The sequence below is a fragment of the Abramis brama genome (genome assembly GCF_963993115.1).
Source record: "Abramis brama genome assembly, chromosome: 5".
In the NCBI taxonomy this organism is placed as follows: Eukaryota; Metazoa; Chordata; class Actinopteri; order Cypriniformes; family Leuciscidae; genus Abramis; species Abramis brama.
This window is the reverse complement of record NC_139967.1, coordinates 1,477,501-1,492,500: the sequence shown is the minus strand read 5'-3', so window position 1 is coordinate 1,492,500 and position 15,000 is coordinate 1,477,501. Positions and strand designations below refer to the sequence as shown.

The 15,000-nt window shown below is 37.5% G+C and overlaps 1 protein-coding gene across 1 annotated transcript in view; it reads left to right on the top strand.

Annotated features, from left to right (window-relative positions):
- The window catches only part of ass1 (argininosuccinate synthase 1), a 61,698-nt gene that overhangs the window by 33,577 nt on the left and 13,121 nt on the right, over positions 1 to 15,000 (top strand). Inside the window, exons 10-12 of the mRNA XM_084114245.1 lie at positions 4,212 to 4,296; positions 4,529 to 4,593; positions 12,179 to 12,310. Of these exons, the coding sequence (XP_083970371.1) occupies positions 4,212 to 4,296; positions 4,529 to 4,593; positions 12,179 to 12,310 (282 nt within the window). The remainder of the gene's footprint in view (positions 1 to 4,211; positions 4,297 to 4,528; positions 4,594 to 12,178; positions 12,311 to 15,000) is intronic.

Below are 15,000 nucleotides of genomic sequence, written 5' to 3'. Positions count from 1 at the left end.
GATAAAGAGCGGTGTGATTATTATAGTTTGCATTTTGCATCGATATAAACAGAATTTGCTGTAGGATATGCAGTGGAATGTTAGTTTTTCACTCAAAGAAACTGTTTTCAAGCAGTTAAACAAAGTGCGTCAGGACTTCGTTCCCATATTTTTTGTGGGGAATTAGAATCTCAATAGTTGTGCGAGACCCCAGCGAACTAGTAATGTGATTTTATCAGACAGCGACGTCATTGTGCTCTATGATCCGTTTTGATCGGCCATCAGTATTCATAGATATTTGAGCACGTCCATTTAATGTCCATGAGAAAAGCTTGTTTTAGTGATTCTCACAATGGCGGCCCCCCCGTCAACGCCCCGCTCCTGTAAAGACCTGGTTTATCTTTCTATTCTCCTGCCTCTTTTCTTCTGCTCACTTTCTCAGCACTCTCTCTCTCTCTCTCTCGTTGATAAAAAAGAATTTTAACTACCAAACCTTTTCCCTCTTGTCATTTTAACCCCCGTTTCTTTTGCCACGTCTTCTCCGGCTCCTCAAAAGGGGAACAAAAACAAAAAAAAGAGGAAAGAGTGGAAAAATGTAAAGCAGTAATTTTTCCTACAACTGTGTCTTCTGTGCCATTGTTGCTTTTCTAAGGCCGAGGGAACGAATAGAATCGGCACGGTGAATGAGGAGAGAGGAGAGGTGGCCGAGAGACTCTGCGTTCACGCTGCGTTTCATTTATTTGAACTTTTAATCTAATTATTAACTATTTGAAGGGTCCGGGATCTCTGGGAGCCGCTGCTCGTTCGCTGTCCTGTGGCCCTCGGCCTCTGGGTTTGAGGCCAGTGTTTGGCATTATTTACTCTAAGCTCATATATTCAGTTCTGGAAATCTTCACACAGCTCTTTTACATGCAACAACTGTTCATTAACTGTAAAAAATGTTTACAACATATGTTTTTACAGTGCAACTCATCAAAATAAGTTGAGTTATTTTGTTAAATTTAAGTTAACTTGAATTTTCAAGTTATGCAAGATTCTACTAATTTTTTTAAGTCAGTGTAATGTAATTCGAGATGAAATTAGTTTAACATCCAAGTTTATTTGTTACACTTTTTTGTCTTGTCAAAATGTCATAAATGAGACTTTGCCGGGACGTTTGCAAACGTTACAACATCATATTCGATATGAGAGAAAGCGTCATGTGACCTCAGAACAGTCATTTTTTTTATATTTTGAATTAGTTTTTATTATGTTATTAGTTTTCATGTTCATTTTAGCTTTATTTTTTTGTCATTTAACAAATAAGTTCAGCAATTTTCAACTTTTTTATAAGTTATGCAAGATTCAACGTATTTTTTTAAGTCAGTTTAATGTCATTTGAGTTGAAATTAGTTTAACATCCAAGTTCATTGTACTTTTTTTTTGTCAAAGTGACTCACAAAATGTGATAAATGAGACTTTGCCGAGACGTTTGCAAACGTTACAGCATCATATTCGATATGAGAGAATTGAGAGCATTTTTTTATATTTTGAACGTTTTTTATTACATGTTATTAGTTTTCATGTTCATTTTAGCTTAATTTTTAGTCATTTAACAAATAAGTTAAGCAATTTTCAACTTTTTTATAATTTATGCTTATAAAAAAGTCAACTCATTTTTTTTTAAGTCAGTTTAAATGTAATTTAAGTTGAAATTAGTTTAACATCCAAGTTGATTGTACTTAAAAATGTAAGGCAGCAACTTTTTCTGTCACAGTGACTCAAAAAAATGTCATAAATGAGAGTTTGCCGAGACGTTTGAAGCCGTTAACGTCCAACATGCGTCATATCTCGCAGTCAAACGTCATAGCAAAAGTAGCAGAACCATATTTGATATGAGAGAAAGCATCATGTGACCTCAGAACAGTCATTTTAGTTTGTTTATATTTTGAATTAGCTTTCATGTTAATTTTAGCTTAATTTTTAGTAATTTCGTCGTGTGCTTTTGTCATTTTATTATTTAACTAAATAGACATGAAATATATACTTTTATGGTGTTTTTTTGCTGTGTTTTGGAGCTTGACTGACATGGTCTGATGGGACAACTCCAGTTTTTTATTCCACAGGAAAAGCATCATAAGAGTTTGAGCATATAAAGCAATGATTGGATGATTTTAATGTTGGGTCGGACTGTCCGGCTTGCTCTTTTAGGCGTGATTATTCTCACAGGGCTTTGCGTTTACAGCTGTGAAAGGACGAGCAGGCACATGATTGGCAACTGTGAGCGTGATAAATGCTAATGAGACCCGTGTTGGGATCTTTTCTTTCTTTCTTCTCCTCCCTCTTTTCCTCCCCCGTTCAGATCCTGCACCTCTGGCCTCCGAGCGGCTCGCTTCACACTGGGAATAAGTCGAGTATTCTCCGTGATTTATTTCTGGGAGTGTTTGAGAGGACCGTCGAGATCGAGAACACTCTCAGACTTCTGGAGATCTAGATCTAGACTTCAGTGAAACCAGAAGCTCTTCGCATTTTAAAAACAAATATATGTCATTTATTTTACAGTAAGATACAAGAGGATAAAACAACAGATATACTGTTGAAAAGAAAGAATATAGTTTGTTTGTCTATCCATCCATCCATAATCTATCCATCCATCTATCTATCTATCTATCTATCTATCTATCTATCTATCTATCTATCAATCCATCCATTTTTCTATCTGTCTATCCATCTATCTATCCATCTATCTATCCATCCATCCATCCATCTGTCTATCCATCTATCCATCCATCCATCCATCCATCCATTTGTCTATCCATCTGTCTATCTATCCATCTATCTATCCATCCATCCATCCATCCATCATCCATTTGTCTATCTATCTGTCTATCCATCCATCCATCCATCCATCCATTTGTCTGTCTATCTGTCTATCCATCCATCCATCCCACCCATCCATTTTTCTATCTGTCTATTCGTCTATCCGTCCATCCATTTGTCTGTCTATTTGTCTATCCATCCATATGTCTATCTGTCTATCCATCCATCCATCCATCCATCCATCATCCATCCATCCATCCATTTTTCTATCTATCTGTCTATTCATCTATCCATCCATCCATCCATTTGTCTGTCTGTCATCTATCCGTCCATCTGTCTATCCATCCATCCATTTGTCTATCTATCTGTCTATCCATCCATCCATCCATTTGTCTATCTATCTGTCTATCCATCCATCCATCCATCCATCCATCTGTCTGTCTATCTGTCTATCCATCTATCCATCCATCCATCCATCTGTCTGTCTGTCTATCCATCCATCCATCCATCCATCTGTCTGTCTGTCATCTATCCGTCCATCTGTCTATCCATCCATCCATTTGTCTATCTATCTGTCTATCCATCCATCCATCCATCTGTCTGTCTGTCTATCTGTCTATCCATCTATCCATCCATCCATCCATCCATCCATCCATCCATCTGTCTGTCTATCTGTCTATCCATCCATCCATCCATCCATCCATTTTTCTATCTATCTGTCTATCCATCTATCCATCCATCCATCCATTTGTCTGTCTGTCATCTATCCGTCCATCTGTCTATCCATCCATCCATTTGTCTATCTATCTGTCTATCCATCCATCCATTTGTCTATCTATCTGTCTATCCATCCATCCATCCATCCATCTGTCTGTCTATCCATCTATCCATCTGTCTGTCTGTCCATCCATCCATCCATCTGTCTGTCTATCTGTCCATCCATCCATCCATCCATCTGTCTATCTGTCTATCCATCCATCCATCCATCCATCAATCTGTCTGTCTATCTGTCCATCCATCCATCCATCCATCCATCCGTCCATCCGTCCATCTGTCTATCTGTCTATCCGTCTATCCATCCATCCATCCATCCATCTGTCTGTCTATCTGTCCATCCATCCATCCATCCATCCGTCCATCCGTCCATCTGTCTATCTGTCTATCCGTCTATCCATCCATCCATTTGTCTGTCTATCTGTCTATCCGTCTATCCATCCATCCATTTGTCTATCTGTCTGTCTGCCTGTTGTCATTCTGTCATTTTCAGTGATAAAGCAAAAAAAAGGTTTCTGATCCAATAGTGTCAGTATTCAGCTTGACTGAATATCCAGTGTGTTTAAATCCCAGAGTCAGGAAACTCAAACCCCATCGGGTGACAGAAATGGAGCGAAAACACTTCTCATCATCATATTAATGTGTTCTCATACTTCCAGGTGTTCCAGTCAAAGTGACGCATGTTAAGGAAGGGAAATCTAAAGAGACTCCACTGGAGATCTTCTTGTACCTGAATGAGATCGGGTGAGCAGAACCTCAGCTTTACTCTTCACTCTTCTACTGTCACGAATTCAGGAGGAACATTTCTTGAGTTGCTCAATGCTTGCTTTCACTGTGGCTCCTTAAACTTTACATGTTATCCAACCATAAACAGCCATGCAAACATACAAATGTTATGTTTTACAGCATGTGTCACTTGAGAATATATGCATTGTTATTTATTTATTAATCAATAACCGACTCTCACGTTTCAAAGTGGAAAGCATGGAGTGGGGAGAATCGATATCGTGGAGAACCGCTTCATTGGGATGAAGTCCAGAGGTAAGAACATCAAGTCATTACATTTATGAAGTGCATAAAGCTTTATTTATACAGAACCTTTTAAAACTGTTTACAAAGCGCTTTACAGAAGAGACATACACACACATAGAAATATGATTACATTTGTGCATTTCTCAGATTATTCCATGCATTCAAGATAAACATTTTATCAGTTCATGTCATTCACTGGAAATCAAACCCACGACTCTGGTGTTGCTTGTGTAAACGAATTATGACAATTTTATGGCAAATTTTGTCTTCAATTTTAATTTTATGGCAAAATTATGAAAAAAAATATTTTCCTGTTATAATAACATAGGAATATTAATTAATTAATCAATTATTATTATTAACAAAAAAAAAAAAAAATGTAAACTAGGTGCATATATTTTTTTACACATTATACAGTATATATGTATGTATATATATATATATATATATATATATACATATATACACGTATATACACATATATACGTGTATAAAATGTAATATATAAATATATATATATACTTATAATATAACTTAGTATTTACTTTTAATAAATACTTATAATAAATAGTATAATAATAAGTACTTTTTCCTATATTAATATAACATAGGAATATATTGCAAGTATTGCAGGGCAGAAATGACACGCTTCACTTTTAATTTGATCATCATTGTCTATAAATTCCTTCACATTTGATGTTCGTCCAACTTTTGACAAAAGCTTTTCCTCCCTTTTATCAACATTTTCTAAAGAACAGCATCAGAATCCCCCAAAAACATGTTCTTCCTCGGGGTTTCTGTCTCGTTTTCCAGCACTAATATCTAAACATTCTTAAATCAAGATACATTTACTGGAGAAGAAGCAAAATACTTCAGATATTACTGAAAAAAAAAATATCCAAATGAACTGAGATTGAGTTTAAAACAAGATGAAATACCTGTAAATGGAGTCAGGAAAATAATCTTGTTTTTCCTTTGAAGGAAGATTATTTTTCTGACTCCACTGACAGATATTTGTTCTTGTTCGCTTCATTTGGATCAAAATCTTCAGTCATTTTGCTTCTCCGTTAAATATATCGTGATTTAACACCGTGTCCTAACTTCACGCGCCGCGCGATAAAAGCCTCTTCTCCATGTTAATCAGTGTTTGTCCTAACCGGCCGCGACGGCGACACGCGACGATTCTATTTTAGAAACGGTTTCTATTTTTCTGCGACGTCGCGCTGGAACAACAAACACAAAGTGTGGCGATGATAATCTCAGGTGCTGTTTATGTGCTTTATTTAATGTTAAAAGCGTGTCATGTGTAAAATAATGAAATTCATCCAGTTACAGAATTCAAATATCTAGGATTGGTTTTAGATTCTCAATTAAAATTTGACAAGCATATAAAGAAAATCTTAAAAACAATACAAAGTAATCTCAATTGTTTCAAAGTGTTTACTTTCAGGCTAAAAAACTGGTTAAAAACAAACCAAAAGTGTACTCATTTTTAATTATTGTAAGTAGGTAAGAGTTGTATATGATATGCATGTCTATACATCATGTTTATATATCTTTTTTTTTTTTTGAGGTAGTCAAGTCAAGTCAAGTGTATTTATATAGCGCTTTTCACAATACAGATTGCATCAAAGCAGCTTCACAGCATTAAACCAAAATAACACAACAAGGTTGTTTCTAGTGTAAATTTATTGATTGATAAAATTAAATTAATATCCCCAAAATATCCCCAGGTAGTGTAGTATGTACATTTTACGGGTAAATTTTATTGTGTATAAAGGCCCAACCAGGGACAGGAGTTGTTTATATATCATGTTTATATTGTTTTAAATTGAAATAGTGAAGTATGTAAATTTTGTTGTGTTTAGAAGCCCAACCAGGGACAGGAGTTGAAAATTAGCTTTTGCTATAAACTTTTTATGCAGCACTTCAGTGACAAGCTTTGCTTTGACACTATGTTTGTTTGCATTGTCCCTGTCAAATAAATAAAATAAATAGATAAAATAAAAATAAAAAAGCAACAATGGATAATAAACACTCAGATCTTGAAATTAAACAAATGGAAACGAGAACGTTCAAACTGTGAACAAACAAGTGTATTCTTTGACAAAGATTGTTTTAGTAACTCAGTAGCCTGTGTGTTTTTAATAATGTTTAAATGGTGTAATATTTGTGAATTTGATTATGTAGCGACTTATCCATGTTCTAGCGAGTGCCGTCGAGATTACTCTCTGGTGCCACGAGACTCCGCCCACACACTGTTCTGATTGGCTGACTCCGCCCACACGCTGTTCTGATTGACTGACTCCGCCCACACGCTGTTCTGATTGACTGACTCCGCCCACACACTGTTCTGATTGACTGACTCCGCCCACACACTGTTCTGATTGACTGACTCCGCCCACACACTGTTCTGATTGACTGACTCCGCCCACACACGGTTCTGATTGGCTGACTCCACCCACACGCCGTTCTGATTGGCTGACTCCGCCCACACGCTGTTCTGATTGGCTGTGGGTTTTGATTGATTTTGACGCATCTCGAAGTCGCGTCGCGTCTAGTGTGGACAGACACATTATTTGTCACTGGAATCTTATTGCATCGCATCTGGTTAGGATGTCAAGGCATGCAGTCACATTTATTAACTAAGTAACTTATGCATCACACTGATGCTTGGATATTTGTTCTGGAAAACAAGACAACACATTGTTTGCAGTGAAACTTCTGCTGGTTCTGGTTGCTGGAGACCCTGTTTGTGACAGTCTGTTCCTCTGGCTGAATAATTGACTCGGGATTCACAGCAGAGTGACAGGTGGGAATTGAAAAATACGTAATGTCTTGTTTTCCCCGTCGGTTCACAGAAGATCTGTGGAAGTGTGTGTTTACGATGTTCAATAAAGCTCGTGACAGGCTGTGTTTATGTGACACGGTCCAGGAGAATGAAGTGAACTGAGGTTCAGATAGTCGCTGTCAAATATAAGCACAACCCTTTCTGTCTCTTTCCCAACAACAGCGGATTCTCATGCATTTCAAAATCTTTATTTTCTATTCTGTTATCGTTCACTGCTTTTATTGCTTTTATTCATCAAGAACGCATTAAATTGCTCAAAAGTGACAGTAAAGACACATTCTGTTCATCAAAAAATCATGAAAAATAAAATGTATCAAAGTTTCCACAAAAATATGACTGTTCTCAACATTGATAATCATAAATGCATCAAATCATCATATCAGAGTGATTTCTGAAGGATCATGTGACACTGAAGACTGGAGTAATTTTCAGCTTTGATCACAGGAATAAATTATATTTTACTATATATTCACATATTTCACTGTTTTACTGTATTTTTGATTAAATAAATGCAGCCTCGGTGAGCAGAAGAGACAAAAAAATGTGTTTCAATGTTCAAGAACTATAAAAAAACAATCTGAACTTTATGAAAAGTCACGGAAAATCTGAGGATATTAGAAAACTAATATGAGATTAACTAAAAAGTCATGATAAATTCTATAGTGAATATAATAAAGTATTATTATGGCATCAAGCTTTACATTACTATTCAAGTTTTTATTATAAATTAATGCTGATACTTCGATAAAGACACACTTCTGTAAAAGGGTTTCCATTTGATAACGTCAGGATATTTATCCAATTTATAAACTGGATTTGATGTTTTGAAAAATGCATGTAGAAAAAATTGTTAAAATTTTTTAAGTTAATGAGGGACCAGTGTTATTTTACTATTATTTATACATTATTATAGTTAATGTGTATATATTATATACAAATACAAAATATTAATATTTTGAAATCACTTTTTCATTTTAAGGTTTAATATATTTGAATTTTTTATTAATTTCCAGTTAAACTTAAACTGTTTTCAGTTCGTTGCCCAGTCTCTAATTTTGGTTTAGTTTAAGTTTTTCATCTAATATTAAATGTCAGCTTTTAACAGTTTAACACTGACCGTGTCGCGCCTCAGGCTTCAGTTATTAAGCTCTTCACAGTGTTTGTGGAGTGTGTGTGTGTGTGTGTGTGAGTCTTTTGAAGTGTTAAAGCGGTATTAACGCCACACTCTTTCTGTCCGGGCAGGAGTGAGGAATGATAATCCGACCCGTGTTTTACCTGAAGACATTTAACCTCACACACACAAACACACCTGAAGTGTGTAAAGATGAGTGTAAATCTGGCTTCATCTCTTGGGATCTTAATGCCGGAGACTTTTATCAGATGCTTTAGTTCCTCAATCTCCTGCTCTAAATCCCACAGAGCCGTAATGTATCAGATTGCCACTTTTCAGGCCTTAAGCGCCGGGTCGTTCCCTAAGTCTTGTTTTGGGCAGAGTTACTGTGACGCTCGGGGTTTTGGGCCGAGAGCCTCGAGGGGACGGAGATTGTTTTACACATAAGACTCTGAGAAGTTAAGAAAGACAATTGCAGCTTTAATTGAAGAAATCTTTAGTCTCAAAGAGGTTTTGAGCTGTTTTGGTGAGTCAGTTATTTCTGTGTTACGTTGGGCAAACTTATATAAACTTGTATATATGCACACACTGCTGTTCAAAGTTTGGGATTGGTAAGATTTTAAATGTTTTTAAAATAAGTCTCTTCTGTTCACCAAGGCTGCATTTATTTAATAAAAAAATAAAAAAAATAAAAAACTTTAATATTCTCAAATATTACTTTTTTTATTTGAATATATTTTTAAAAGTTATTTATATCCTGTGATCAAAGCTGAATTTTCAGCATCATTACTCCAGTCTTCAGTGTCACATGATCCTTCAGAAATCACTCTAATATGATGATTTGATGCTCAAGAAACATTTATGATTATTATCAGTGTTGAAAACAGTTTTCAGGATTTTTTCATGAAAAGGGGAAAGAAATAAAATAAATCAATACTTATATTCAGCAAGGACGCATTAAATTGATCAAAAGTGACTGTAAAGTAATTTATAATGTTACAAAAGATTTTAGATTTTAAATAAATGAAATGGAACTTTCTATTCATCAGAGAATCCTGAAAAAAAAAAGTTTTACAACTGTTTTCAACACTGATAATAATCATAAGTGTTTCTTGAGAAGCAAATCATCATTTTAGAGTGATTTCTGAAGGTTCATATGTATATATATACAGGGCCTAAAACTAACTTTTTGCCACACCTTTGCTAGTGACCGTACAGAAATGTAATGTAAAATAATAATTAGTAAGAAATCAATTCTTGATATCAACAATTGATTTTGAATGGCAGCCTATGGTGACATTTTACTAGTGAAAATACAATTACAGATATCAAGAATTATAGGTTTACTAGTTGAAATTCAATTCTTGATATCTAGAATGAGCATTTTAACTAGTAAAAATGTAATTGCTGATATCAATAATTAGCATTAGCAAAATTACAGTGGAATTTTTGATATCAAGAATTGCCATTGTTACTAGTATAAATCTAATTCCTGATATCAATAACTATAATTTGAACTAGTGAAAACTGAATTGTTGATATCAAGAATTCATATCCTGGAAATTAATAAAAGTTAAAACGGCTTGCCATACTGCATAGTCTTCATTTTATAAATAAACATCCTTATTCATCCTTATTAATTAATCCATATTAAAGTTACAAAAGTTATTCAGTCGAGAGCAAAAGTTATTTCTGTCTTTTGTTGTTTGATTAACATTAAAAACACAGCAGGAATATTAGGCTACTGTCACTTTAAGAGCGAATGCACAGATCTAATACACTGATGCTGATACACACGCGTTTACTTTCTCAACTGTTCACGTTCACTTAAGACATAATCCACAGTGTTTATTAGGAAACTCGCTGTTTTTTGACGAATTTGTCCATTCAAGAGCAAGAAGACGTGAAGAGAGCTCAGTTTAGTATTTGTGTGCTCTCTGACACTTCACATGTGTGTATATAATTTTTACCTAAGTGTGTTTGATTAAAGTTATTACTTATAGGTTTAATGACCATTGAAAAAGCCATATTAGTTGATTCTCTTTAATCTGAACATACAGTCAAACCAAAAATGATTCAGACACCAGATATAATTTTGGATATTTTTCTACTAGTGTGTGATCAGGACACTATAGTTCATTTTGAGGATAACAAAATAAAGTAAACTGTGAGATATTATTCCCAAAAACTCTTCATGACTACCAGTGACATTTATAAACATTTGGGACCAAAAATGATTCGGACACTTTGAGCTGATCATGTTTTGCTGAAGTGTGTTTTCTTTAATTGCTAATGCTCTTTTTACACACAGACTGAACACAATGAAGCATTGCTTGGTGATTGGTTGAGCTAAACTGGTATTATCTAATTGTGTAGTTAAATTTAACAGCTGACAGATATTCAACATAATTCATGTGTGAGACAGTCTAACAGAAGGACGGACAAAACCAGTCAAATATCAACTGAGTTCTGCTCATATTTTATTACCATTTTCTAAACTATAGCGAATAAACTGAGATAATGTGAGAAATGTTGAAGGAGTCTGAATAAACTCTGGTTTGACTGTATAGTGGTGCGTGTTCGACATGGTTCGACTAGACACAATCTATCAGCAGCGTGTGTGTGTCCGTTCATCATGATGGTGTGTGTGACCCTTCAGATGTCTGAGTGAAAGCTTCATTTCTGTGTGTCACACACTGACGGGGGAATTATAGGGTCGAGATGAACCTGACAGAGACGATTGTTGCGTTTCCCTGATCCATTATCATTCATCCTGATGTCAATGTACCCGTCAACACACATCCTCACACACATACATCCTCACACACACACATCATCGCAACACACATCCTCACACACACACATCCTCACACACACACATCCTCACACACACACATCCTCACACACACACATCCTCACACACACACATCCTCACACACACACATCCTCACACACACATATCCTCACACACACACATCCTTGCAACACACATCCTCACACACACATCCTCACACACACACATCCTCACACACACACATCCTCACACACACATATCCTCACACACACACATCCTTGCAACACACATCCTCACACACACATCCTCACAACACACATTATCAGAGTTTATTCGCTATAGTTTAGAAAATGGTAATAAAATATGAGCAGAACTCAGTTGATATTTGACTGGTTTTGTCCGTCCTTCTGTTAGACTGTCTCACACATGAATTATGTTGAATATCTGTCAGCTGGTAAATTTAACTACACAATTAGATAATACCAGTTTAGCTCAACCAATCACCAAGCAATGCTTCATTGTGTTCAGTCTGTGTGTAAAAAGAGCATTAGCAATTAAAGAAAACACACTTCAGCAAAACATGATCAGCTCAAAGTGTCCGAATCATTTTTGGTCCCAAATTTTACTGGTAGTCACTGTATGAAGAGTTTATGGGTATAATGTGTCACAGTTTTTATTTTGCTCTCCTCACTCACATAAATGAACTATAGTGTCCTGCACATGTTAGTAAAATAATATAAGAAATTATATCTGGTGTCTGAATCATTTTTAGTTTGACTGTATATAGTAATAAGAGAGGAAACAATGGATTTATCTCTTCCTGTTGTTGTGGCGTCAGGAATCTACGAAACCCCTGGAGGAGCGATCCTGCTTCAGGCTCATCTGGACATCGAGACCTTCACGATGGACCGGGAGGTTCGCAGGATCAAGCAGAATCTCGGGATCAAGTTCTCAGAGCTCATCTATAACGGTACGGGTTTAGATCACACTCACATCTATAACGGTACGGGTTTAGATCACACACATCTACGGTACGGGTTTAGATCACACTCATCTACGGTACGGGTTTAGATCACACACTCATCTACGGTACGGGTTTAGATCACACACTCATCTACGGTACGGGTTTAGATCACACACTCATCTACGGTACGGGTTTAGATCACACACTCATCTACGGTACGGGTTTAGATCACACACTCATCTACGGTACGGGTTTAGATCACACACTCATCTACGGTACGGGTTTAGATCACACACTCATCTACGGTACGGGTTTAGATCACACACTCATCTACGGTACGGGTTTAGATCACACACTCATCTACGGTACGGGTTTAGATCACACACTCATCTACGGTACGGGTTTAGATCACACACATCTACGGTACGGGTTTAGATCACACACTCATCTACGGTACGGGTTTAGATCACACTCATCTACGGTACGGGTTTAGATCACACACTCATCTACGGTACGGGTTTAGATCACACACTCATCTACGGTACGGGTTTAGATCACACTCATCTATAACGGTACGGGTTTAGATCACACTCATCTATAACGGTACGGGTTTAGATCACACTCATCTACGGTACGGGTTTAGATCACACACACATCTACGGTACGAGTTTAGATCACACACTCATCTACGGTACGGGTTTAGATCACACACTCATCTACGGTACGGGTTTAGATCACACACTCATCTACGGTACGGGTTTAGATCACACTCATCTACGGTACGGGTTTAGATCACACTCATCTACGGTACGGGTTTAGATCACACACTCATCTACGGTACGGGTTTAGATCACACACTCATCTACGGTACGGGTTTAGATCACACTCATCTATAACGGTACGGGTTTAGATCACACTCATCTATAACGGTACGGGTTTAGATCACACTCATCTACGGTACGGGTTTAGATCACACACACATCTACGGTACGAGTTTAGATCACACACTCATCTACGGTACGGGTTTAGATCACACACTTATATACGGTACGGGTTTAGATCACACTCATCTATAACGGTACGGGTTTAGATCACACTCATCTATAACGGTACGGGTTTAGATCACACTCATCTATAACGGTACGGGTTTAGATCACACACACATCTACGGTACGGGTTTAGATCACACTCATCTATAACGGTACGGGTTTAGATCACACTCATCTATAACGGTACGGGTTTAGATCACACTCATCTACGGTACGGGTTTAGATCACACTCATCTACGGTACGGGTTTAGATCACACACTCATCTACGGTACGGGTTTAGATCACACTCATCTATAACGGTACGGGTTTAGATCACACTCATCTATAACGGTACGGGTTTAGATCACACTCATCTATAACGGTACGGGTTTAGATCACACTCATCTATAACGGTACGGGTTTAGATCACACTCATCTATAACGGTACGGGTTTAGATCACACACACATCTACGGTACGGGTTTAGATCACACTCATCTATAACGGTACGGGTTTAGATCACACTCATCTATAACGGTACGGGTTTAGATCACACTCATCTACGGTACGGGTTTAGATCACACTCATCTACGGTACGGGTTTAGATCACACTCATCTACGGTACGGGTTTAGATCACACACACATCTACGGTACGGGTTTAGATCACACTCATCTACGGTACGGGTTTAGATCACACACACATCTACGGTACGGGTTTAGATCACACTCACCTACGGTACGGGTTTAGATCACACTCATCTACGGTACGGGTTTAGATCACACACACATCTACGGTACGGGTTTAGATCACACTCATCTACGGTACGGGTTTAGATCACACTCATCTATAACGGTACGGGTTTAGATCACACTCATCTATAACGGTACGGGTTTAGATCACACTCATCTACGGTACGGGTTTAGATCACACTCATCTACGGTACGGGTTTAGATCACACACACATCTACGGTACGGGTTTAGATCACACTCATCTACGGTACGGGTTTAGATCACACACACATCTACGGTACGGGTTTAGATCACACTCACCTACGGTACGGGTTTAGATCACACTCATCTACGGTACGGGTTTAGATCACACACACATCTACGGTACGGGTTTAGATCACACTCACCTACGGTACGGGTTTAGATCACACTCATCTACGGTACGGGTTTAGATCACACTCATCTACGGTACGGGTTTAGATCACACACACATCTACGGTACGGGTTTAGATCACACTCATCTACGGTACGGGTTTAGATCACACTCATCTACGGTACGGGTTTAGATCACACACACATCTACGGTACGGGTTTAGATCACACTCACCTACGGTACGGGTTTAGATCACACTCACCTACGGTACGGGTTTAGATCACACTCATCTACGGTACGGGTTTAGATCACACTCATCTACGGTACGGGTTTAGATCACACACTCATCTACGGTACGGGTTTAGATCACACACACATCTACGGTACGGGTTTAGATCACACACACATCTACGGTACGGGTTTAGATCACACACACATCTACGGTACGGGTTTAGATCACACTCATCTACGGTACGGGTTTAGATCACACTCATCTACGGTACGGGTTTAGATCACACTCATCTACGGTACGGGTTTAGATCACACACTCATCTACGGTACGGG